The 27,969-nt window shown below is 31.5% G+C and overlaps 2 protein-coding genes across 8 annotated transcripts in view; one reads left to right on the top strand and one right to left on the bottom strand.

Moving 5' to 3' along the window:
- tau (microtubule-associated protein tau) overlaps positions 1 to 23,927 on the top strand; it is a 41,960-nt gene extending 18,033 nt beyond the window's left edge. Inside the window, exons 3-10 of one of the 5 annotated variants that reach the window (XM_031982414.2) lie at positions 57 to 2,598; positions 3,001 to 3,047; positions 3,135 to 3,309; positions 4,284 to 4,489; positions 4,885 to 5,070; positions 8,038 to 8,082; positions 8,759 to 8,920; positions 22,432 to 23,927. In XM_031982414.2, coding sequence (XP_031838274.2) covers positions 57 to 2,598; positions 3,001 to 3,047; positions 3,135 to 3,309; positions 4,284 to 4,489; positions 4,885 to 5,070; positions 8,038 to 8,082; positions 8,759 to 8,920; positions 22,432 to 22,923 — 3,855 coding nt within the window. In that variant the 3' untranslated portion in view covers positions 22,924 to 23,927. Of the gene's footprint in view, positions 1 to 56; positions 2,599 to 3,000; positions 3,048 to 3,134; positions 3,310 to 4,280; positions 4,490 to 4,884; positions 5,071 to 8,037; positions 8,083 to 8,758; positions 8,921 to 13,418; positions 20,612 to 22,431 lie in introns of those variants that run through there. The other 4 variants (XM_031982413.2, XM_076366236.1, XM_031982416.2 and 1 more) reach the window with 4 other exon arrangements.
- Positions 23,928 to 24,646: 719 nt separating this feature from the next.
- Positions 24,647 to 27,938, bottom strand: LOC116429423 (cyclin-dependent kinase 2). 3 transcript variants are annotated; one of them, XM_031982363.2, is made up of 6 exons: positions 27,785 to 27,938; positions 27,488 to 27,712; positions 25,624 to 25,819; positions 25,276 to 25,548; positions 24,955 to 25,158; positions 24,647 to 24,843 (listed from the first exon to the last, which is right to left on the bottom strand). In XM_031982363.2, exons 2-6 carry the CDS (start codon positions 27,601 to 27,603, stop codon positions 24,733 to 24,735), a joined length of 900 nt encoding a protein of 299 aa, XP_031838223.1. In that variant the 5' UTR covers positions 27,604 to 27,712; positions 27,785 to 27,938; the 3' UTR covers positions 24,647 to 24,732. The 3 variants fall into 3 exon arrangements, with proteins under 3 accessions (XP_031838223.1, XP_031838224.1, XP_031838222.1); XM_031982364.2 differs by having other exon boundaries at positions 27,796 to 27,840; XM_031982362.2 differs by having other exon boundaries at positions 27,488 to 27,847.
- Between the last annotated feature and the right edge of the window lie 31 nt (positions 27,939 to 27,969).

Below are 27,969 nucleotides of genomic sequence, written 5' to 3'. Positions count from 1 at the left end.
TCGATTCAGTCCCGTTTGCAATCCGCCGTGAATTTTCACGATTTATTGTTCCGTAGGTAAAGTCAAACGCAACATTACCACCCGGCTTTCGGGCGCGACCGCAAGGTCCACCTGGATCACCAAGAAACCCCCTAAATAATGGCCCTATAGGACAACCACGGCCAGGAGGACAGCCGCCGCCGCACATCCGTTTCGACAGTCGTGCTCCACTCAGACCTTCCGGCCCCGGTCAAATAATACAACTGAGACCATACGGACAGCCAAGGCCGCCGGGGAACCAATTGTCTCAAAAACTACCTCAGCAGGCTCAAAATCCGCCTATCGTGTTGAATCCACGTTTCGCCCCGTCTCCGATCAATAATAGGACCGGTCCGCAACAAAGACCTAGATTGCCGCAACCTGGCAATTTTCAAGGTCAACAATATCAAAGAAACGCGCAGCAACCCCTGCACCCGGGTTTCGAGCATTCGCCGCCGCCGCCGCCGCAGACACGGAACCCGGACATTCTTGCTCGACCGCAAGAAATCGCGCAGAGGCAACTGCAACGAAATGAATCGTTGTTGAGCTTCCCGCCAAGTCCGTTGACCCAGAAAGAAAACCGAAAACCCCCGGTTCCGCGAATAGTGGTCGAAAGGATGGCCGATGTCGATAACGCCAGGAAGCTGCAGCAGATCGAGAATTCCGTCCCGAAGGAAAAGATCCGCGAAACCACGGAGAACGATGATGACGACGACGTCGTTGTGGACGGCAAGAAGTCGCCTCGTCCAGACTCTTCGAATGAATCGGTGGAATCCAGGGCGGGGAACAAAGAGACTACACAATCGCCGAGGAGACCGGAAACTGCTACGATAAATGGGAAAATGGACGTGAAACCCAAAATCGAGGATGTAGAAGAACTTCGTGGCAAAACGGACGCAAAAATCATGGATAATGTCATAGAAAAAATGAACGATAAAATGGATTCCAAGCCCAAAGATAAGATTACAGAGGAAATTAACGATAAAGTGGACACAAAAATGAAAGACAAGACTGCAGAAGAATTAAGCGATAAACATATAAACAATATTGCTGCAAGTGCTAAACCTGACGTGTTGGAAAATGGGACGTGTAAAATCGAATCTGCGAAAAACTCCGCTGGAATTAAAAACGGTTTGTCTTCTCCGAAGCTTGAACCACGCGCAGAGAGTTCTGATAAGCAACACAAAGCGGAAGACAAAGGGGAGCAGAAGGAATCGGCACATAAAACGATCGAAAATGAAAATATTAACAAGAAGGTGGATGCGGGAAAAGAACTTCGATCGGAAGAGGAAAAAAGAATAGCTTCTCCAATGCCTGAGGTTAAAGACGTTAAAGCAAGCGAGTCAGCTGCGAAGTCCTCGAACGAAGACAAACAGAACGAGCAGGAATTAGATACAAAATCCCCAGATAAATCCGTAGCGCCTACGCCAATTGATGCGAACCAGAATCAGAAAGAGCAACAGCTGAAGACACCCTCCAAGTCTCCAGACAAATCTCGATCTAGTACGCCGACCGAATCGACCGAGAAACAGAAAGATGAATTAAAGACACCATCTAAGTCGGCGGACACTTCTCGCTCGACTACGCCAATGAACAACAATCAGGTGGGACAGTTGAAGACACCTTCGAAATCCCCAGAGAAATCGCGCGCGAGTACACCGGCCGATGTGAAACCAAGCGAAAACGAAGAGGAATCGAAAGAATTGAATAAAACACCGGTTAAGTCCCAGGCTTCCACACCAGCGGAAGCCAATGAAGTTAAAGGCGCCTCTGAATCCAAATCAAACGAGAGTAAACCAGCAGAAGCGAGCGACGATAAAAAAGCGCAAGAACCGAAGACAATGGATGAAAGTGTAGATAAAAAAGTGGAACACGCATTGGAAGAAAAGTCTCAACGGGAAGAAGAACCTAAAGCTTCCATGCAAATGTCTGAAAAGTCAGAGGAACATTTAAATGAAAAACAATCGAGAGATTCTGCGGTGGGTGCTTCCGAAGAGTCCAGCAAAACAACAGAAGAAAGTGAGAAAGAAAGCGTTAGGAAACCGGTACAAGATAGTTTAGAACCGAAAACAATTAGCCCCAGTGCAAGTTCCTCTCCTGCAAAAGAAACAAGCCCCAGTGCAAGTCCTGCTTCCGTGGAAGCAGCAAGTCCGAGTGCAAGTGCCACTTCTATAAGAGAAGCAAGTCCAAGTTCCGCTTCTACGAAAGAAGCGAAAACGTCTCCGACGCCGTCCGAGAGCCAAGGAAAATTGTTGGCAACAGAATCGATCTTGTCCACCCCGAAATCGCCTGAAGATAGCGTTAAAGGATTCGACAACGGTCAAAGAAGATCGTTATCGCCGAAATCACCGGCGTTGTCCAGTCCTCAGTCGCCGCTTTCCCCTAAGTCACCAACCATCAGTGAGAAATCCGTGGTGCACGAAAAGAAAAAAGCTACTTTCGTTGAAAGTTCGGATGAGAAAGAAGTAAACGACGAGAAAAAGACCCGATCGAAACCGTCCACGCCGAGAATTCAACGAGCACCCACGCCTGCTCACGTAGATGAGAAATCGGGAAAGAAGACTGTAACAGCAGCGACAGGTTTTTATCTATATTTACGGGAAACACAGAAAAGTGTTGATTAATTGAAAGCCAGGACATGTAAATGTAGAAGGGCATGGTAAAAATGAAATCTAATTTAAACAACGACTATTATAGCTTTATATCGTAGCATCCAATTATAATATTATCATATACATTGAATTTAACTGTATCTAAATACAGTTTTACAGTGCAAATATTGCTTGGTTCAATGACGGTTTTGTTGTAAATACTTTTTTCATTTTCTGCAGTTGATTCGATCTCCATCATTTCTAAACTATTATTTAATAATATTTGGATCAAATTACCAAGATTTTGCTTCAAAAATGTAAGATAAAATATTTTTTTTAATACGTCGTTGAGTGTTGAAGAGAAAGTTCAATACTGTCTTTATTTTCGCAGGTATTGAAAATGGCAATGCAATGGAAGACTCGTCGCAACCTAATGCGGTAAATATCATAGATTCTGTATGCATCGATGTATTTCATAATGGCAATGATTCCATACGTTAATAACTCAGTGGCATATTTTTTCAGATACCAGCAACAAATGGAGTGGAAGATTCGCCAACGAAAAAGTCACCCTCCAAATCCAAGGATGCGGATAAAAGATCGACAGCTGGGTCGCCCGTAAAGTCACCGAATAAATCGATTAAATCATTACCACGGACGCCAGAAACACCATCATCGACAGCTGGTCAGGAGAAAAAGAGTAAGTGCTTAAATATATGACACGTAGATAATAAAAAAATTATTTAATTTTTTTTCTATTTCGTATACATGTCATTATTAAATCTAATTAACATAATTACGGTTTTCTACATTCATGAATTAATAATATTATATATGCATTAATTTAAAGATACCGCAGTGGTCAATAAATAAACCTATATCTATAATAGATCTCTGCACAATGTACATCATTTACAAACTTAACAAAAGTAAATTTATTTTGATCTATTTGATGATTCATTGTAATACATTCTATTTTTCCTAGCATACATAAAATTTGTTAAATTAAAACAAAGATATTTATATTTTTATAATAGTTCAATTTTTATGACAACTACCGTATACCTACACATATACTACATATAATTATTAGTAATTTTAAAGAGTTGGTAAAAACAATTTCACCTGCAATTAGCTTACCGTATATGGTATTTTTAGATAACTTAAATGATCTTATATTTTTTAATACAAATCAAAATCTTCCAAGCATTGAAACGTGTGTTTCTTAAACTATTTTTTAAAAGAAAGAAACTAAATTTAGTCTGAAAAAGGAAACGTAATGTTTCATTTAACATGTTGGAATTGTTTATTTTTGATTTTCTAATTTGGCATTTAATCTATGTTACCTTTCATTGTCATTGAAAAGCCTTTTAAGCGTAATTTGAATACTTCATAATATCCTATTAAATTATAAATAGTAAAAAATAACAAAAGTGTTATTAATCTGTCGTGCTACAGAAATACCCAAAAGATGTAGTACAGAACTACACATTTGTCTTCCGAGATTTCAAACAGTTAAACCTGTTAAAGTTTCTTCAAGTATCGTGGAAAATGTAAAAATTGATCACATGATTTCTATATTGTTATAATTTTATTAAATAAACGGAATAAGATTTTATAACATGTTACAAGTTAAATGTGCATATTTCTAACATTTTCCACATTGCATAGAAGTGCCCATGAACAAAGTTCAAGTGGGCGCAGCACCATCTCCGAATTTGAAGACAGTACGATCGAAAATCGGCTCGTTGGAGAATACTAGCTACAAGCCAGGTGGTGGTAACGTGAAAATAGAAAATAGAAAGCTCGATTTCAGCAAGGCACAACCGAAGATCGCCGCGAAAAACGAGAAATACACACCTAGCGGAGGCGATAAGAAGGTTTACTTTATATTCTCATTATTTTAAATTGCTTGTAATCTATGTTATCTAACTTATATGTTGTGAAATAGAAATATTTGAAAATCTAAATTTGAGAAAAGGGATCGAGAAAAGCAACAAAAATGTTGTTTGAATACTATTATACATATGTTTGATCAAATTACGTTATTAATTGGACAGTGAATAAAAAAGTTATGTAATTAAAAAGCATATAATAACAATCAGGGCCAGGAAATTACATCATAAGATCGATACTTTTTCTTTTTATATAATAAGATTATAGTAATTATAATGAAAGTATGGCAGGTAATACTAAACAAAAAATAGGAAGATTCTTGTTATAGTAATAATATCCAATGATTAATATTGTTATATTTTTTACAAATGTAATACAGATCTCTCAAGTCAAACTCCAATGGAATGCAAAATCAAAAGTCGGATCATTGGAGAACGCAACACACAAACCTGGCGGTGGCGATAAGAAAATAGAAACAGTGAAGCTCGACTTTAAGGACAAAGCGAAGTCAAAAGTTGGTTCCAAAGATAACGCTAAACACGTGCCTGGAGGCGGTAACATCAAAGTAAGAATTTCCAATGACATATTTCTAACCATCTTTTCCCTATTTTTCGATATCTCTTAAATCATAGATAACGTTAGCATTTGAAATTTATTTTTAAACGAATGCTTGAAATTTACTGTGACAGTTTATTTTGGAGATTAACAGTGTTCTAAAGTAAATAATAAAATTTTGTTGTGAAAATAAATTAATTAAACTGATAATATAATTACCCACATAAGTGGAACATAGTTACTTAAACTTATATTCTAATTATATAAGTTTACTATAATTACATAGTTACACGTGAAATATACAGTAAGACCTCAATCAACCGAGTCTTAGCCATCTAGGAACTCGATAATCCGGATTCCTAAATTGCAATCGATAGTGATAATCGAGGTTCTGCTGCGTCATGTAGTCCTTTCGTAATGAATATTTAAACATATTGCTGCTTGAATATTTCCGTTACATGTCGCATTTGGTTTTTACGAACTCATTTTCGAAAATTAATAGGAACGAACGTCATGAACCTTTTGAGCATCGGAAGAAACATTTACAATTCCGAACTTAGCGAATCCACGTTTTTAAATGTGCTTTTCGAAATGATTAACTTGTTTATTGTAAGGTTGCTGTGTTTTCGCTTGAGACTACCTAAATCCATAATGTTTGTTGTTGTGGCGATAAATCATTTCCATAATGAAATGCTTGCCTTTCGTTTTTGAATACATTGTCCGTTGGTTGTAGTTAAATAGTGCTCGCCTCGTTCATATGTCACGAGAATGTTCGACAGTTTGGTGAACTAGGAAACGAGTTTCTTCAAAGTTAATTGCATTATTGCATGTAGAATGTTAATGTAGATTCTGTATCCTAAAGTTTGATTGATTAGAATCTTCGGAATTTACACAAAAACAGGATTCAGACATAAAGAGAAATGATATGTACTTATACTTACATACATATGCGCATCTATATGTCTTTTGTTCTTAAAGTCAGCAAAATCTGTTCGTTTTCTCTTTTTCATCAAACCCATTTCACAAACTAGTAACTTCATCGTTACCATTGACACACGAGTGACAAAATTTTATTCCAGAAAAGCATTACGAAATAGTATTTTCAAGTTTATAAACATGTCAAGTAAATTTCAATAAATAAAATTCAGAGGTTACTTACCATTGAAGACATATAAACTGCTCTACAATTCAAAATTGATTATTCCATTGACTAAGCAGAATGTTTCTGAATTTTTGTAAGAAACTTTCTCGCTCGGTTCTGTAACTAATAAAATAAATTTCATAACGTGAAATAATGATTCATTGCCAATACACTTCCTATACTTGTACTTGTTGCTTCATATAATTTAATGTTCATTTCTCTTAATGCGAATAAACGTGATAACTGGACTACGGATTTCAATGCATTTGTAACCGCGAAAGCTTTCGAGAAAATACGATTACACGCAATTTGATTATTTTTAGTCCAGTGAAACCATTAAGAGGGTATTCCACTTTAATAGGCTAGAAAATGTCTTTCCAAATTTTGTTTATGGACACGGAAAACATAACTAATTCGAATTTTGTATTGTACATGCATTTAATAATAAGCCGAGAAGACTGTAATATATTTTTTATTTAATTTTATTAGTTCTTCTTGCAAAATTCGTTGGCGATACAAAGCGAAAAAAACCATTTGTGAACAAAGGACACATTTCTGCAAAATTTAAAACATGAACTACAAGTGTTCTTTTTATTTTAGATAAGTAAAGCTACCGTTTAAATTAGAATGAACTGAAACTCTAAAAAATAATAGATATGGTTACCTACTAAAATAAATTCTACTTTATTGTTAAATTAAAAATAATATACGGCAATTATTTAAAAAAGTGGTCTCCTTCGTCAATTTCAATAACCATGGAATATTCTGAACAACTTTTTTATACATGTTATCGCTGCTCGGGCTTATTTCTCGAGTATAAATATAGTTTTTGTACTGTAACGAAACTGTAAGAAAAAATTATAATAGCAATAAAAAAACCTAAACAGTTTTGTTTCTATACGAAAAGCGATTTGAAAACGTGTCCGACGAACACTATTGGATTGTTTAAAATTAAAAGATGAACCTCACCGATCTCAATTATTTCTGAATTTTTAATGATATATTCGAGAGTGTACATTTCAATAAGTGACACCTCAATCACTCAAAGTTGTTCGAATTGATGACCTTGAAAATACACTCTAAGATCGTTGAAATCGGCGAGTCAGCCCTTTTTCTAAATAATTATTGCATATACTTGTATGTTATTCTAATTCAAGCAATAGAGTCATTTTATGTATCTATTATACAAATTTTAGATAGATATCTCTAATCATTTTAGAAAGATTATATTCATCATGAAACTCTAAATTTGGATACAATCTTTTAAGAAAATACTTATTTCTGAGATTTAATTATTAAAAAATATATCGAATTGAATTTTATGAAGCCACATAAGTAGAATATCACCTTAATGTAGAAAATAAAAATCTGTAGAGTCCCTCATTTTTTTTCGATTATAAAAATGGAAATTTGTATAAAAATTCGTAGTCGAGTTATCACTGGTTATCACTGGACGGTGGATCTTTATGCAGCATTAAATTTCGTAGGTATAATTTTAAAAAACTGAAATTAAACGTTCCTTTTTAAGGGATGAAATATTACATCTATTAATGATTTTAATACTTTAATATTGAAGTAAGTAAACAATATTGAATTTAATTATATATAGAATACTTTATCTTTCATTGCGAGTCTCACATTCATTTCTAGTATACATATACAATATATAGTAAATGCATCAACATCTACAGTCTAGTTATCACTATGATGAAAAAACTCAGGACTTTCTGATCAACAACAAAAGTATCACCCCATCGTTAGCAAAAGGTTGACCCCTGTATGCATGTGTTGTCACCTATCATAATTAACAAGTCATTATTGTTTGTTGGTGTTCAGTCATCGGCAACGCCTCCTAAGACGCCACAGGATACAAGCAATGACGTAAGTATGTCAAGCAATATCATGAAACACTGACCTACAATAGTTACCTCTTCGTAAAACACATTTGGTCACACGACATCATCTGGTCACTTTCAAAAATCAGATCATGCTTTACAAAATCGTGAGGGAAGTAATTAATGTAAGGTACAATTAGAAACTGTTATAATAGTTTTCTATCAGTTTAAATGGATATTTACTAAATCCTTTAACGAAAAATCGAAATGTGTGTAAAATAATGAGAAAAATCTTCATTGCACTAAAACATTTTTACTTTACGCTTATATTTACAATTCGCTGCAAGAACTTATTTCTTGTCATTTACAACATAAAGAATACATTCTTAATGATACATAAATTGATTAGATAATAAGTAAGTATGTGAAAAATCGGTTCAGAGAAATAGAAGCATGCTTCTGCATGTTCCAACTTAGTGTAAATATCTTCATACATCGAGCAGTAACTTTTAATTGTATGCCAACCTCAAGTTTAGTTTAGAAAGCACGTAAAAGAACCGAAAGATAAACTCATAAATTATGACGACAGATCTACTGATAAACTTTCTATGTATTACCAATGGATCACAGAACTTAATTATAAATATTTTTCCGAATAGCCAACAAACTTCAATTTTCTTGTAAATGATGATGATTAATGAGTGATTCGTTACCCTTTCCAGATTCAAACACAAAAAATTGATATCAAGGCTGAGAGCAAAATTGGATCTATGGACAACGTGAAACATAGACCAGGCGGCGGCGATAAAAAGATTTTCAACGACAGGGATTATCTTCGACAAAGTGGCTCGAACGTGGAAAGCCTCTGCGCCAGTGGATCACAGGTAAGCCTTGTGTAATTAAGAAAAGACGTATCACGATCTAATCTAATGCAATTATAGTCGAAAATTTTCGATTCAAGTCACACATCGACTGAATATTCAAATTATTCAACAACTTTGTTTATCCAATTAAACACTTTTAAACTGCACCCACTTTCTTGCAATTATTTACGATGTATATAACATATTCACATTAGGCAATGCAATATGCAACATACAATGCATCCAATATGGCAATAATTCCATTTTAAAGAACAAAAATAACGTTCTTTTCGAACAAGTCGATTTATCGAATGTATTTGATTCATATTAGATATTAGATATATGATAAACCGCAAAATAAATTTTGCATTAAAAACAATTGTCGTATAATATTAAAAAACTATTTCAACAGTATACAAACGAAATAGAGTATGGCTTTATACAATACAGGGTCAGTCACGAGACGCAGCTGAATATCTTTGTTGGATTTAAAGATATGAAATATCGGTACATAAAAATTATAATGGTATCAAAGAATGCACATCGGCGTCATAATATTATTTTTTTATACCATTTTTTTCGGTATTTTCAAGGTCACCAACTTTTCGTTTTAAACGGAACTGCATACTTTTCCCCCCTTATATATTTTAGCCGACATCTAAACGAGTTCAACCATGTAACACAATATGACCTTCAAATGACCTTCAAACTTAGAAAAATGAAATAAATAAAATTCATTGTGTAAGGTTCATTTGCTTTATTTCCAAAATGCTTTATTGTCTGAAAGTTTCTATACGACGAAAATTTAATTTCACTCTTTCCAATTATTATAAATTATAATTTATAATCAATTATATGCTTTACTTATTAAACTAGATAATTTGCCTATTGTGACACATTTTATATACATACGTATATTTTTTGCTGAAAAGGCTTGAAGGCACGCATTGTACGCTTTCTTACAGTGTTGAAGTTTTCTTGTGCAACACAGAATATAAACAATAAAATTGCATACATTTCTTTATAAATTGTGATATACATACTTTAAATTGCTTACGATTTTAAAGCACGATTAATATAATAAAAATTGCCCGTTTGATAATCACAATTTATAGTTATTTTAAAATAAAAGGATTAAACTATTTTTCTAAAGAATATAACTTGAATTAAAATATAAGATAGAAATAGAAATATGCGAATAGATTAATGAAGCTTAAGTTTTGCTTTACATAGTTGCTTAACCCTTTGAGGCACGTTTTTCAATTGCTTTTATATTTTCTTACGTAACTAATATATTTTGGAAAAGAATTTCTAGGCGCACATAGGAAGTTGCGACTTAAAGATAATAGCGATAGAACATCCTAGCAAAATTTATGTTTGCTCTATCAGAAAAGTTGGAATAATAAAAACTAATATAAATATATTCTGCGTTTTTAAAAAATGGATGAAGATTAAAAAAATTAGACGAACATAGTTATTTGTACTTTTCTCTTTGTAAAAATTAATTACATGGAATTGATTAACGTAATTATATGTAGCTGTAAGAACGAAATTATCATTATTGTATAAATGTAACATAAATAATATAACCGTGAATTTTAATGAAAGTGTCAAATTAATGTGTAAAAATACTACTAGGTATTATAATATGCAAATGATACACAGGATGCATTATGAGAAGTAAAAGTGTCTGAGTAATATTTTTCTGTTAGTAGTATATGATTCACTGAACGTTGTCATATTGATGCATCTGATGACCTTCAGATATACCTGAAAATGGTATAAATTTTAACTCGCAGAATATGTAATACTCACGTCATATATCACCACCCACATGATTCCCTTTTTATAGAAAAGTCCTTCTTCATCGCTTCCAGTTATATAAAACATGAAAAAGGTCTTATAAAATGATTAATTACAGCTTTTTAAACTAATCATAAACCAATTTTTGGGTTGTTTCATAAAAATAATTTATTATTTCCTACAGATTTTAATTAATTTTAATTTAAGGAATTCTTCAAAGTGTCCATTTATACAATATTTTAACACGATTCTAACAAAGATGAAAAAAAGGAAAAGAATTTAACAGATCTCTCTCCGTATTTCATTTATGAATACGGATATTTTTAATTCTGGTTGTAAACATATTTAATAAATATTTATCAATAAATAAAATATTCACTGAACACTTATAAACGAAGAATAAATTTTTTCGTTAAATTTACATGATGCAACCTGTGTATTTCCATTGTTGCAATTTTTTTAAATTTTCGACGTTACAACATTTCTCCGCATTTCTAGTAAACTCTACGCGATAGAAAGAAAACGTTAAATTGACACTAACAATTAAATCAACTGTACACGTCAACGATGAACAAATGTAATGTATCATAGAAAAAGAACGAACTTCGATGCTTCAAAGGGTTAATGTGACCCAATCTAATATGCAGTGCTGGGTAAAATATTTTTTTAAATAGTAAATTGTTTATTATACATAGAACCGTTCATATAAAAATAGTATTTTATTTGGAGGTCTCTGCAATATTTTATTCTATATGTTGAAATATTTCTATTTAGTTTTCCTATATTGTTCTTTCTCAAGGTTTAAATCATGTATCTTGTTACACATAAATAGTCATACGCAACTAAAAAACAATTTAATTTGTTAAATATTATGGTTCATATAACTCCTTATGTTTTGAAAGTACTTTAAAATTCCATTTTTATTAAAAGATTTCTATAACTCAAGCAAACTATATAAGTTAATTTAAAGTATTACTATGCGACAACGTTTCTCAACTTTTTTCCGTAGTCACAAAACAACGTATTTCTTTATAATAGGACCGCGACCTACGTGTTTACAATATGAAATTTAATTCTATAAGAAAATAGTTCTCGAATACACCTAAAATTATTCCATTAATTTCTCGGCATGTCACAGGCAGCAGCCTTCGTGTCGCGATTAATTAAAAATTTAATTGGGTCACGACCCATAGGTTGAGGAACTTTGCTGTACAGAGTATGCAGTACGGGTAAAAGAAAATATACAAGGTGATTCTGTATGAAAATTTGAGACAAGAATTACAAATGAGAAAATTACAGTTTTGTTTTCCCTTTCAAAAGTTTTTAAGAAATGAATATTTCTCTGGACTGTAATGATTCATCGATAGTAACGCGAGTGAAGTAGATCAGTATCAGCGCAGACAGTAACGTATGAAACTAAAACGGAGACCTGACTCATGCACCACTGCAATGTCTAATATCTTCGGGCTAACACTGTGTATATATTTATATATTCAATATATGTCTTATTTAAACAAACTGAAGTATTTAGAAGCAATTCAAGACATAAAGGGTAAAATATTGCATTTTAAATTAAAGACTATTAAAACAAAAGGATTTTATCCGCCAAAATTGATTCTTTACTTCAAATATAATTTCATCTGAATTATACAGCGTTTAATATATGTTTTTTAACAGATTGACTGCCACGAAAAACATCAGCGTTTTACGTATCACATATTTTCGGTAGCGAAGATAAAAAGGAAGAATTATCAATTATTTGGTACCACAATTTTTACGTTACACTGTTACCTAGTTATTTACACTATTGAATGTTTCCATTCAACATCAGTTATCTGACAAATTACGATTGTTTCTAAGTAATTTGAAAGCTCCGGTCGTCTGTGACCATTGTGACAGTCAGTGTGTTAAAATTGTGATAAGTGTTGAAAATTTCTGGGTGTGAGCCGTGTCAATTAGGAATAGTGTCCCAACGTTTCGCTAGCATTGCAACTGGCATTATCATGAGTATGATGACTCACTGATACTGGTTAGCTAGAATCAGTGCTTCCTATTTAAACATATGCCTTGGTCGGCGTTACAGATGGATGATCAATTCTGTGTTTTAATTGATTAGCTAATCAATTAAAAAATAGGATAAGGGTGCTCCAAATGGGGCTGAGCTGGTAACCAGAATCTGTATTGTAGTTGTTGGGATGTTTCAAGATTTCCACTGTTTTCTGGTGTTTCCTCTGATATAATCCTGTAGTTCTTGCTATTATTTTAGTTTTATCAAATAGGATTTTGTGTCCCGTGACTATCTGGTGTACACCTGGCTAACCAGCATGAATGAGTCATCAGTCCTCTGATAATGCCAGCTGCAATGCTAGCGAAACGTCGGGAAATTATTCCTAATGAACACAGAATCTTTAAACGCTTATCATAGTATACCTGGTCGTGAAAACCTAAAACAAATCATATTAACACTAAAACTACAGGACAAATCAAATTGACCCACTTCAAAATTTACATTTTGCAAGTATTTAAATTATGCACTAGGACATCCTTCGAATCTTAAGAAACGTATTGTTTTAATTTTTATAAAAAAAACTGGAAATAAGTCACTCTAATTGCTCGGTAGTTTTAATGTTTCTATTGTTCTCTTCGAATTTTACCCAGCTCTGTTAGTACGGCCTTGCGGGCCACCTTAATCCTGATAACTGTGTTATGCCCGCAGAGCCCCGTGCCCCCTGGCACGATCACCGCCGTCAAGAACAATCTGCCTACTTCGGACGAGAACCTCAATCAAGAATGCTAGATCACGAAAATAAAAAACACACACACACGACCGCTAAACTCGCTTCTCGTGTCATTTGCGTCTAATTAATCACCCATATTTTTCTACCCCGATGGTTGGATCAAAGGGCTGCGTTCGTCCCGCGTTCGAAGGGTCGAAACGATATACGTATGAGGACGAACAAGCGATCGAGTTAATTTCTTCAATCCAACATCGCGAAACAAACATTGTACCGCTGCTAAAAGTTAGGTACAATGCGAGCAAGTTTATGATCCTTAAACACCGCCGCTGTTTCGAAAGAATCACGACTGCAACAATTTTTCCGTGCCATAACGAAAAAAAAAGAGAGAAGAAGAGAGAGAGAGAGAGAGAGAAACTTTTCTACATGATGTTGTGATTTTAATCGACAGAGAAAAGCGCTGTGAGGGGCGGAAGGGGTGTCTTCTTCCTCGTACGTGCGCGCCCTTCCGATCGATAAACGTGTACGTACGATGTACACGTGTGGTACGTGACTAGCGTGATACGGCAACCATCTATATACGTACATACGTGACAACCAGTCGTTTCTTCGTCACACGAAAATATCTGACGCATTTATTCACTAAGTATTCGTCATTGCATCGTTGATTTGCAATCATTCGTTTCTCGACACACATTGTGTTGGCCGTTCGCCAAAGAACGAAGTGAACGTTTTAGGAAAGGAAATCTAAAACATTAACCCTCGTCCGCCCCTTGTACTAATTTGACACTGTGCGGTGTATACGATATAAAAGACCGCTGCACATTGATTCATTTATAACCGAATGCACAGAAATTTCAATTTTTTCGATTTTGAATAAAGGAATTTATCAATTTCGCTATTTATTTATTTTCAATGAGAGAATTTGTCAATTTTATTGCTTATTTATTTTTAATAATAGAATTGGGAGAACGGACTTCTCAATTTCACTTTATCTTTCCGTGTATTGATTTTTTACCGTTGCGTTAATTGGTCAGCGAAGGGTAAATTAAGTAGGAAAAATGAAAGATGGATGAGGGTTAATTGAACGTTGTTGGAATGAGAGGGGACAGCTTGCGATGCTTTTCAGATTGCAAAAATGATAACTTTTCGTACAAACGAGCAATACTATTCATCTCATTGTAGAGAACTTGACACAGTTGTTGCACTCAAGACTGCAAATCACTAATTACTAAGCCACTGCGGATCTTTATGCATTTTGAAACCGATGAAAACCGAAAAAAATCAGTAATGCTTTTAACATTCAAACTATTATTTCGATTAACTTAATATACCGAAAGAATTAACTTGAGAGGTGACATTTCATTTCATTTCGAATTCCCCAAAGTTTCTCTATAAAAATGTAAATTTGCATAAACATCCGCAGTTAACTAATTACACACGTGGTTCTATAAATTTTTATAAAGCTTTCACTTTGTTATAAAACTACGTACCTTGACAACAGGAAAATATTTATAATAAGGTCACGACACCTTTACTTACAGTTTAATGTAACGCGACATGAACATTGCATTTACAAGGCCCATTCTTTCCAATGACATTTTTCCGATCTGAAAAGGAAACGCGATAACGTGATACGCTTAGATATTAGGGAAAAGCAAATTCTTATTTCTCATGATGGTCTGGAAACGATCGCGTCCCTACAAGACAAACATAAGACACGTAACGTAACTTGCGAATCGCATAACAACACGAACTCAATGTTCAAAACGATTAGTAACGTGACTCATAGCCCGAGGGTAGGTGTATTTTTGTTAATATTATGTAATAATAGAAAGAAATTTCGATGCTATTTCCGACATGCCAATAATACAAAGCTTTGTGTGTGCTGTAACAATAAAACCAAAATATAATGCTAAATAACGAACAACTTTGAAAGCAATAGAGAACGATGCGACTATTTGCGTATTAACCAGACTGCAGATTTTTATGTGTTTATAACGGTATAAAGGTCGTCTAAAGGGTACTCGTTCTGGACTAGAGAAATGAAAATATATTTAAAAATCCGCAGTCTAATATAACGACAATTACATTAAATTTCCGCTTTTTTATGACACATTCGCACACACTTTTAGCGTGCACGTAACACGTAAAGAATGTACTTTATTTAAATGACGATATACTTTACTCTTAATGAACGAATGAGGGACAGAATAATCTGTAGCACGGTACCAGTTATTTACGGTATAATAAATATAACATTTTGTCGTCTGAGTAAACAGTCTTGTAGTTCTAATTGAACGTGCAAGGTAGCGAGTGCTCAATATATAGCGAACTCCTAAAATCATCCGTCTTAAAGTGATTTTATTTCACACTGTTATCTTTATTCTAGACACTTTAAAATTATTCAGATAGCACGTATGGCAAATGTAAATATTTTTTACAATCATTGAGCCATAAATACATATGATAATATTATAAATTCAATTATATTGAATTACAAAGAATTTATTTATTTATTTTTATTATTTAAATTACGAAAGATTTTGCTTTTTTTGTTTCTTTTTTTCTTTTAATTAAATTGATTCCTGTGTAGATCAAAGCTGCATTTCAATGAAAATGGTACTGCAATGTACCTTCAGGGTATACAGGGTTATAGATACTGATTTTTGAATGTTAAACCACGTTTCAAGAATTCAGCTCCGAGATCTTCCGAGTTCAAATTTTTATAAGAAAGTTCATTGTGAGACGTGAATAAATTTTATGGATTCGCTATATCTCTTGTCTACTAATTTGCGCGACAAATGTTCTAGATTTACTGTCGCAAATAAGAAAGATGATATTAACTGAGTGGTTTAAAGACAATTTATACTAAACTTGAAGGATGAGTTATGGATATTACGTTTGAACGACTAGAAAATTGCGGAGAATTTAAACACTGTATGTGCAATGATCACTAGATTATGCATTGTAGCACAATGGATTTTATGCATTTATAGTATACCCAGTGATCTAAGATTTCGTGGAAATTTTATGTGGAACAACTTTCATTTTATTTATTTAAAAAAGATTTTATTTACATCCCCATCAAAGCATCACTGAGTCGAAAGATTTTTGTAGTTTAGTTCATAAGAATCTATATTTGCATAAATATCCGCAGTCTAATGATCACTCACCTACTCGCCTACTTCCGGGTTAAAGCCAGATACTTCGTGTTTAGAATAGTTGAGATTGTAGAGGACACATTGTATATGGTGATGCATACATTTTTCGGCTATAATTGTGCAAGTGCTGCTCTTGCCCTGCTAATTGTAAGTATATTGTGACTTTAGTCACACAAATGAGCATATAAAGAAGTATGAATTAACAATTGCGAATGACGATGATATTATTCTATCGGAAAATGATAGATTATGAACAGACTGCGGACTTTTGTGCAGAATCACAGTTTTCCGACGAAATTTCAAGAAACAGAAGTTAGAGGGAAATTAATTTCTACTTAGAATTCTCATTTTTGAAGTTTTTACTGTTTTACATTTCACACGCTTCCGTTTGTCGTAAACGCAGAAAATTCGCAGCCGAATTACAAAACGCGCGTTGTCGTTTAAAACGAAACAAAATGATTATTATTGTGCATCACTGTTAATCAAAAGCATGTGCGGAGTATACGATAATAGAGCAAACTGTACGATTAAGTTCAAGGTGTGTAGTGGATAAAAACGTAACGATTGTGATTGTATATTCGAGAAGGAGTTTCCAATAAAACTATGTTTTATCTTCTAAATATTTTCTCGAGGAAGAAACGCTGTTCTTATGTACGCTCCGTACATGATACAATACGCTTGGACGATTCTTACATTCCTTGTTACTTGTCATTTCCGACTGCGGATTTTTATGCATTTACAACTTACGAAGATCCTTAAAAAGAAAAAGAAGTAAAACAGAAACCTGTAACTATGTTTCATTTTCTTACATGATTTTTAATCTATGAAAATATAATCCTATTTTATTTGAATATTACAATTACTGACGCAAGTGTAATGGTTACAATAATTAATATTGACTATAATAGAATTTTATATAAAAATCCGTAATCTACATATTCATCTGCGGATTTTTATGCACTTATAACTCGTAAAGATTATTACGAAAACATAATACATTTTTGTGAAATGGATTAATTATAGTCCAAGTGACTTTCAAATTATTGAAGATATTAGGTTTTAGTTTACCTATGGTTATCTATATATCTATGTATAAATTTCCATAAACATCCGCAGTCTATTCATTATATTTGTTTAAATAGCTTGCTTTAATTCTCAGACTATCAAAGGCAAAATTGAATTTATTTTTTATCTGTGATTATCATTCATAGTGATTATTATTTGTGATACTCACTTGATATTGAAAATTTGAAAGTCCAATATGTTGTGTAGACTTATAATTACTAGTACCGATTTTAAAATGAAATATGTAACTGTTCATAATTATTATAATACTCTGAGAATTAATAGTAAGGGTATACTCACCTAATGGCAAATACGATAATCTATAATCAAGTCTAATGATAAATGAATACAAAAAGTTCCCTGTAGGGACGATGTTGATTAAAAGAGTTGTAACATATGCAATTATCTGTTTTAATGTTCCATATTCTTTGCACAATGTATGCATAAAAACATTCTTTGGAGGTGATGCAATTATTAATATTAAGTTTAATGTCGATTAATATTTCGTTACTTTCAAGATTCAACCTAAGAAAGTATTAAGAAATATTTCAGCCATTTTACAAGTTTAACCCTTGATAGGGTTAGTTTACATTGTTAATTAACAACTAACAAGGAAAGTTCGATAACCCGGCAATTCAGAAACTTACGAAACTTTGTATGTAAGTAGAGTAAGTCAAGGCTTATACATATTTCACTTTGAAGGAGTTAACTTTCACGTTTCAATTTTGCAATTTTATATACGCGAAGGAACAGTGTATTATTCGTTTAAACTTTTCATCATAAAAGAAAAATTTACTTTTTTTTTAAGAGACGGTTTTACCCCTTCAAAGTAAAATTCGGCACGAAAAAAATCTCACAATATATAAACCTTGACCCACTCTACATACAGACAAAGTTCCATAAGTTTTTGGATTTCTAGGTTCGATAACTTCCCTTGTAAGGAACGTTAATTGACCATTTTTATCTATACATTTCTGTTTGTTCAAGCTATCAATTCCATTAATATCTAAGGTAACTAACAAAAATAAATTGTTCCTTTTTCATTACGAAATTAAATTTAGAAATTAAATATTAAATGTGTTTGGAATTATCGGGACTGAGCTGAATCTTTTGGTGTTCTAACACACTAATTCGTAGACTGCGGAAGTTTATACAAAATTGCACTTTTACAACTAAGTACCGAAAATATAAAATAAAATGGAATATTATTTCTGATATATTAATACATTGATTAGATTAATAACAACATAAAAAGAACTACAATTTTATTCAAACTTTTATTTTATTGTTTTTTTTTCTTAATTTTTGTAAGCTATAAATACGTAAACACTTGTAGCCTAATAATCAGTAAACAGGTCTTTATGAATTTATAGCATGAGCAAATTTGTAAAATACAATAAAACGTGTATATTAACAAAAATCAGCAGAAATTATTTCCTTATTCTAATTTTTATAAATTTGCATAAAGATCCGTAGTTTACTAATTAAAAAAATAATAGTTCAGTGAATGTAAAATTCACAGATAATTTGTCATACTTATACTTCGTAACACAATTTGAAAATAAAACAGATAAATATATACAAAACAGAAGAAAGGTCACCAGAAATGCTATAATAATTTCTAGTCATTTGAGATAATTCAACAAACTTGAAATTAATAAATTACTTTTCCTACTCGTTGTTAAAATTTTTTAACTGCGTGTATCCGAAACGCGAAGATTTATAGAAGCGCAATTCGGAGTGAATTAAAGTAATATAGTGAACATTGTACGATGATACACTTCGACATTGCATGGTTTATATTAGTACAGACATTGATTCGATAAAATACAAGAATTATTTGTCGAATAAACACGAAAACGAAGAACTATTGAGAAATGAAATGGAATTTGAATGACAAGTTACCTTGTCATTCCCAGCGAAAGGGTTTTTAAGTTTAATTAAAAGAATTATATTGGATAAAATATAATGCGCAATCTGTAGTAAAGAAACGCTAATAGAATTAAAATGGATTACTATTACTAAGAACAAAACTGTGCTTATTTCAACGGCTATTTCATATGTTACAACACATGTATTCCAATTTGTCAGTCGTTTTCCATAATTAAAATTTAATAAATGGAGCATTGTTAACATAAGCTTTAAGAGATTACATATACCTAGTTACAAATATAATGTTATATTTCAGAATGATTTACAAGTATAAAGTTAGATTTTATTGAGCAATTATTATTACAAGTAGAAATTTTATAATTTTAATAGTAATTTTTGAGAATATCGTTGGAAAGTTTTTGGAAATAGTAGGAACGAAGTGATTTATATGAAATAAGATTTTAAAATTGACTTTTGCAATGAACCATAAATATAATAATTATTATTATTATTTATAGAATAATTTTTAATAGTATCCTACGACAGATACAGATGAAACATTTAAAATATCAAATAATGTTTACTTTTAAATATATCCAATGATTTTCTTTATGCCTATATGCAATCGTTATTCTTACAAACATTTCAATAAAATTTTTAAGGAGGATGCTTCCAAAATGACAGATTTACATAAATATATTTTTGAAACATTGATTGATTTCGTCTGTATAGGTGTATGTAAACTCTCGACGCAATTAAACAGATGTTACCCGGATATAACAGCGAGAATGTTTCTGAGAAATAATTCATACGCGACACGCATTGTTGACTTATTTCAAAAGCGCCGATTCACGATGAATTTATTTTGTCATGTGGATTATTTACATGAACTTGGATCACTAGAGATCCTAATTAAACCTCATTGTCAGAAGAGAAAAAAAAACACACCTAGAAACGCAACGTGCAATCATATTCGATGCATCTTGTGAAAGAAAGCAAACCACGCGACAAAACACGTTTCGTATTGTATTTGAGTGATAGAATATGATAAAAATGGTAAACAATATTGTAGATACATATATTACCTTTATTTATTGCACACACACAGTGAAATAAACGATGGAATCTCGTTGCTGGTTTACAATAAGATGGATAGCATAAGATAATTAAGAATGTATGGAAAAGATGAATGAATATATTAAATAACAAAAATTGAGTAAACGTTTCAGAAAAATCTCGACTGTATGTCACTTTCAAATAATTCATACAACCTAGAAAAAAGTATGTAATATGTATTATAGTTTATCGCTTCCACATTATTATACACTCTGACTCAACTAATAATTCGATTTCGACAAAACATTAAATAATATTAAATCGTTGCAATTATCACGAGTAATCACTTCATAGAACACAATTGTACAACGATCATCCCGCATACCTATCAACGAATTAAAAAAGAAATCGTTATATTACGTTTTTCTTTTAATTTATAAATAAATTAAGGTGACTGATCTTAATAATTTTATTCATTAAAACGATTTAGAATACAACTTACAAGTTTTTTGTTCATTTTATTCTATTTTTTTTCTATGTATTATTTCGATTGACGCTATTCTGTTGCACAATTTGTTTCAGTCAATAATAAATAGTATTACTTGCAGCACACAAAGTATGACTCGACAGCACACATTTTAAATATTAGATTTAATTTTACAAACTAGTGCCAAAGGTTTTTAAATAAGAACGAGTCCTTCTTAACACTTTTTTTTCCTAAATGTTTAATATATTTAGTAAGTTCACTTGAATTGCGTCGATTAACACGCACAGAGTGTACCTCACCATCACATACTACTCATGGTGGACACAGAATAATTGCTACTTTTCACCGCCTCTGTAAACCAAGGTTAGTCTGCACAGTCTCTGCAATCTTTAGAAATCGTTAAGAATGAGTAACACGTAATTAATAAGTGAATATTGGAATATTTATTAAATTTTCGGGGTGCATAATAAAACGTAAAATAAAATTATTTTCAGTAATGCTCTTTCCAAGAAAATCATTGAAAACTTGTATGCAGTATACGTGCACGTGTCTGCTTCGATTGGCAGAAAGTTACTGTATACAAAAAATAAAAAATCAGAATAATTTGAAAATTTATTGAGCACGATTGATTTAGATATTCATGTTTGATTTTTCTATTGAGAATACCTCTAATGAAAAGATTTTATTTTGTTTCTAATTTATACTTTTCTGTATAATCACACCCCTTCAAATTGCAGAACACTTTGTATAATACTATTTTATTTGTTCTACAGTGTACCAGAATATACTTAATATAAACGATTCTAAATCAGATTAAATCGTAAATAACTTCTGCTAATAGTCAAACTATGCTCAATAATTAAATAATAGCAATAATAGCATTATTCAAATTGAACGATGATTATTGCATACCAAATTACTAGTTAAGAAATTAGTATCTTTGAAGTATCTTACAGAAAAAAAATTTCAAGAAAATAACGAAAGATATTTATGATGAATCATAAGTAAAGATGATAATTAGATTGGGGATGTTGATGCAGTGTGCATTCAATTTGTTTGAAAATACATTTGGGAAAATGTAAAACCTTAATATATTTTTAGTGTAAAAATTATAAGAAATTTCATTCTGACACTTAAATGTTTTAAAAGTTAATATGCTGTAAATGTATGAACATTCGCAATCTACAAAACATTTTTGTATAAATGTATAATTATTTCCTTTTAGGAATTAACTTTGGCTTCCTAATAAAAAAAAAGTCCTAATTATCAATACTACGTATTACGTAAGTGTAGAAAACTGAGAAGTATCTAGTAGAGTCCCGGACTCAATTTTGAACACATATTTTCCAGATTGAAAACACTGAAGAGGTCAATTCCCTTTCCACTGAACCGTCAAAGGAAAATTTACCTCAACCGCCGCCTACCACACCGACAAAAACACGAAAACTACCATCGCCATCCTCTATGGTGACATCTAAAGCAGTCAGAAATAGTTTCGCCAAATCATCGGAAGCAACCGAATCGAAAAAGAATTCGTTGTCCAAAGATACCGCGAAGGCGGTGAGTGAATCGAAGAAAAATCTGAATTTAGAGAACGGCAAAACGGCCACGGAAGACAGAACTCCAAAATCTCCTACTTCTACGGAATGCAGTAATTTAAAAAGCCCAAACAAATCATCCCTTCGTACACCTAGAAAAACATCCCCCAAAAATATACGATTTCCTAAATTAGCACCGTCGCCTGTACCACCAGAAGCCGTCCCAGTTTCTGAAACTCATTCTAAAATCAGTCTACCGAAGTTGATAGAGCATTCCGCGCAATTAAACAGTGTAACACACTGAATGAATTTCGTGCTAGTCCCGCAGGAACGATGTAAGAATAAATTTGACATCCAACGTATTTTTGTCGCCTGATTTTTTAGATCAACTAATTACACTATAGAACATAAATGTTAAGGTTTAATGTCCATCAGATGATTTTTATAAAGCTTCTTTCACTAACACAAAACCGGAAGCAGAACTTCTCTAAGACTCGAGTTTTGAAAAAGAAAAGCTTTCGTAAAATATGTGATTTTAAGAAAATGAAGTATTGTATGGAAATTATAAGTGCTGGAAGATTCAATTTAAACTTAAAAAATAGAGAAAGTATTGTTGAACATTTAAGTATTTATAAAAGATCATGAAAAATTGAGAAAGTATATTCTACTCTACGATATTCTTGCGAAAAGAAATATAACACACATAGTTACACATAGAGAACTCCCTGTTTTTAACAATTTCGAGTCACATAATTATATATGCTCTGTTAATACGATATTAAGAAAAAAATACAATTATTTATTTATGAAATATTACCTACAATATGGTATCTCATTTTTGCCCAATATAATGCCTCTTTGGCAAAATTCGAAGATATGTACATCAATTCCATTGCGAAATCCGTGTTTGGGACGAAAAACTCCACAAAAATCATCTAATAGATCTTGTAGATCAGAAAAAAAGATTTAATTTATTGAACAGTGTTTTCATTGCCGTATCACTCACAGTGCTAAGTAAAATATTATTTGGAAGAGTCAATGTAAATAATCTATAATTTATTTTAAATTAAGTTTGAAAATAAAATAACTTATTTGTGGTAGTAAGTTTCTAAAATAAAGTTTAAAAATAGTATTTTTAGTGAAAGATAATAAAATAGTAGAGCTTTATTTAACATACTTCTGTTCAATTTCGCTGGATTGATTATACCTACGAAGGAGTAGTCCAAGCGAAGAAAATTTTAAACAATGTATTACTTTATTATATGCAAATAGACGTACTTAATCTAAAAATAAATTTACTTTACCAAATATTGTGTTTTCTTCCATTATAATGCGATTTTTTCCCTGAATTTACTCTTATAATGAAAAAATATTTTAAGTGCATACATATTTAAAATACAAGATTAAAGTATTTTATTTTATTTATTTCGTAAAATACTGTAAAATACGGTAAAATAAATATTACATTAAAGGGATAAATGTAACAAAAAGATAGAATGTTATTAACGTTGTATGCTTACCTAGAAATACATAAAGTTTTAATTTTTGGAGATTGGATCTGTTTTTAATCCTAAGAGTACTGAAGATGGATATATCCAATCATATAAACATTTAACATGCATTCGCATTCACACACACATATATGCATATATACATATAGATATATACAGAAATACATAATAAAATATATTTCTATGCACTAGAAATATTTAATATACATAATATTACAAAATACAGATGTATTGTTTTTAATACAAAAGAATGTTGAAAAATGTTTTTAATTCAAACCTTCAAAAGCAAGTATAAATATTTTTATACAAATAGAAAAACTGAAATGTATAATTATTTGTTATTAATAAGAAAAGGAAAATATTAATTCATAAGAACAGAAGACATTCTAAAGCAATATCATCTAATATAAATATGTATATGTGAGTTTTAATGTACATAGCAAAATATATCTTCCTTACATAAGCATTTTCAGTATGATGAATTCAAAGTATGTTCGGAAAACAATTCTACAGATATTTGATTTCAATAATTATATTATTGGCAGTGTTTCTTGTCGAAAGAAAACCTATGAAATACAGTAAATTATGACAATACATCTAGATTAATTTTTCTTTGGCAGTGGTGGTGGTACTAATGTAACTCCAGTAAAGTAAGGGTGATTTAATCCTTTTTTCGCTGTTATCCTCTGATTTGGATCATAAGTCAAGAGTTTCTATTAAAACAAAAAATACTGAGACTAATAGAAATGCAAATATATTACATATAAATTTTTAGTTATTTACATTTAAACATAAAGGTTTACAATTACAAATATAATTCTCACCAAAAGCAAATCTTTGGCATCAGAATCAAACGATGGTACAACTTCATCTAAACATCTTGGTTCCCATCTTGGAAACATTGACGTATAATCAGGTAGCTGTGATACTCCAGGCCAAATACTTTCATCAGGTGTACCTAATGTACGAAATATCCTGAAAAGCTGATCTATTTCTGAATCTCCTGGAAACAATGCTCTCCTGGTTGCCTATGAGATTGACATTAATATTTTGTGAAGTTAAACTTATAATTATACGTACTAATTTTTGTATATTATCAATCTGTATTTTGAATAAATATGTTATTCATATTGAAATTATAATACCATTTCTGCGAATATACAACCAAGACTCCAAACATCCACTGCATTGGAATACAATTTAGTTCCTAAAAGTATCTCTGGTGCCCTGTACCACAGGGTTATTATTTCATGTGTATATGTACGAACTGGAACACCAAATGTCCTTGCTAATCCAAAATCTGCTAATTTTATATGACCCTCCCGATCTATTAACAAATTCTGTGGTTTTAAATCTCTGTGTAAAATACAACGAAGATGGCAGAAGGAAATTGCTTTCAATAATTGAAACAGATAACTCTGTAAAAATAACAGACTTGTCATTGAAGCATGCATACACCTATTTTTAATTCTGATTGCTTTCGAAAGTAGTACCTTTACAAGTGCCTGATCTAATCCTCCTTTAAGCGAGTCGAGTAATTTTTTTAAATCTTGTTGTAAGAATTCAAAAACAAGATAAAGGTGTTTATCACCATCTACCACATCAAACAACTGAACAATATTTGGATGAGTAAGTTTCCTTAATAATGATATTTCTCGAATAGCAGTGGATGGAACACCTTCACTTTCCCTGATAGAAATTAATGTTATTTTATATATACACATATTAGTAGTCAGTAATAGAATAGTTAATTTTAATTCAGATTGGAAAAACTAGAATCTCAAGAAAACCAGAAACACAAACACAGTATTAAAATTGTATCTAATTGTGATGCTAACAGCAGGTAACAGCATTATAACATAAGAATAAATAAGTGCAATCAGGATGGAATGCTTAAAACTTATTAATCTTATTATGAATCAATACAGTTGGTAATGAATCAGGTAAATCCACAGAGCTGAATATTTTAAAGAAACTTAAGATTGTAATCCTCAAAATTTGATTTTGATAAAATTGTTATCTTTTAATAAAAAGTTACTCAATGCACATAGTAAAGAAGATAAAGATACATTAAATACATAATATTGTGAAACAAATTCATACATTTTTAATGACATGAACCTGCATGAACATGTATGGCTACAATTTACACTGAACAGTTAAATAAATTACATATAATTTCAATAGAAAAATAATTATAAAATACAAAGAGCAGGTATAAGAAATAAAATACTATAAAACATTAAACAACATAATTAAGAAATCACATTTCATCCACCATACTTACTTAATATTATTAAATCATTGTTTATTCCATTCAAAATATGCAAAATTTTTGAAACAACAAAAATTAAAATTTGGGATGATCTACTACATAATTCATATTAAAATTCAAATTTTAACTGACTTTCAATAATCTTAAATGATAAACATTAAATTGATGTTATATTTTTGATTTAGTAAAACGAATAATATAAGGTACATTTATAGAGGGAGATTTTATTGATAGCATTAATAGTTGCAATGAATTAATTAAAAGCTATAAAACTAAAACCAGGCGAGCATGACACAATGGGACAAGCTGAATAATGTGGTGCTACGAAAATATAGTATAACGTGGCCCCTGCAGATTCAGCTGACCCCAATGTGCTAATTAGCAGATATGTTAGCAATGCATGTAAGCAAAAGCTTGGCTGATATAATTAATCAATTTCCCTTTAATGTTATTTGTATTATGAAGGACGACAATAAATAAACATAAATGATTATTTTGTTATTTACAAAATGAACAGTTACTTATTTTTAAAACGTATAACAAGTTAAAAAGGTAACTAATTTATTGGAACTTTGTGAGATATTTAATATTTAAAACAACTGCATTTTTATTAATGAAAACAAATTGTGATAAGTTAAAATATGCAAGGAGTAGTTATATCCAATAGTATAAGATGCACATGCTTGTAAAAGTATGTAAATAAAAAATTCATTTTAATGATTAAAAACAATAAAAATTGTATTAATATATATAGCAATAACATATTGTTTTGAAAATTCATACTATTTTCTATGCCATGTATCTAGGCATATGAAAGATATACATGGACACTTATTAAGAATAATGTACAGTATTTACGTAGAAATATTAAAAATAACATTTTCATATATTTATGAGATGTACCCTTAAATATACTGAAGTTAACATAGTAAAATTAAGAGTAAAAAAAGTAAGAATACCTTTAAATTATTAACAAAAGAATTATATGTTCATTTTGTAGCTAATATAGAATCTCTCATAATTCGACGTAAGTATTTATGAAAAGATAGAGATCTTGTAGATAAAAATTCTAAGTGACATACGTCTCGAGTCGAATTTTCTTAAGTGCCACCAGCTTCCCAGTCACCTTATCTTTCGCTTTATAAACCACTCCATAGGTCCCTTCCCCTATTTTTTCGATCTTAACGAAGTTGTCCATAACCTCAACGCCACGTTCGACGTTGTCGGTACTATTTTGACACTCCGTTTTAGTTGCCAGTTTTTATCACTGTTCTGATATTATTTGAAATTATATATTTATAGAACATCTACAAAAAATATTGCTCATTAGTTAACACTTTTATGGTGCTATTTAATTAAAATTCTTTGTTTATCAACACCGCAAAATCACTTGACATGCGTTCCCCATTGCCGCCATTTTTGTTAAGAAAAGCTTAGAATTTCGGTTCGAGAAATCGATAGACTCGAACAATAGATCTTATTAGAAGATTAAAATAATAAGAAAATAAATTCGACAATAAACGATCAGATTATTACTGATATAGAATTCGTAGATTCGTACATT

This window comes from Nomia melanderi, chromosome 3 (assembly GCF_051020985.1).
Source record: "Nomia melanderi isolate GNS246 chromosome 3, iyNomMela1, whole genome shotgun sequence".
NCBI lineage: Eukaryota > Metazoa > Arthropoda > Insecta > Hymenoptera > Halictidae > Nomia > Nomia melanderi.
Note: the sequence above shows the minus strand (reverse complement) of the source record. Positions and strands in the feature narration are given on the sequence as shown.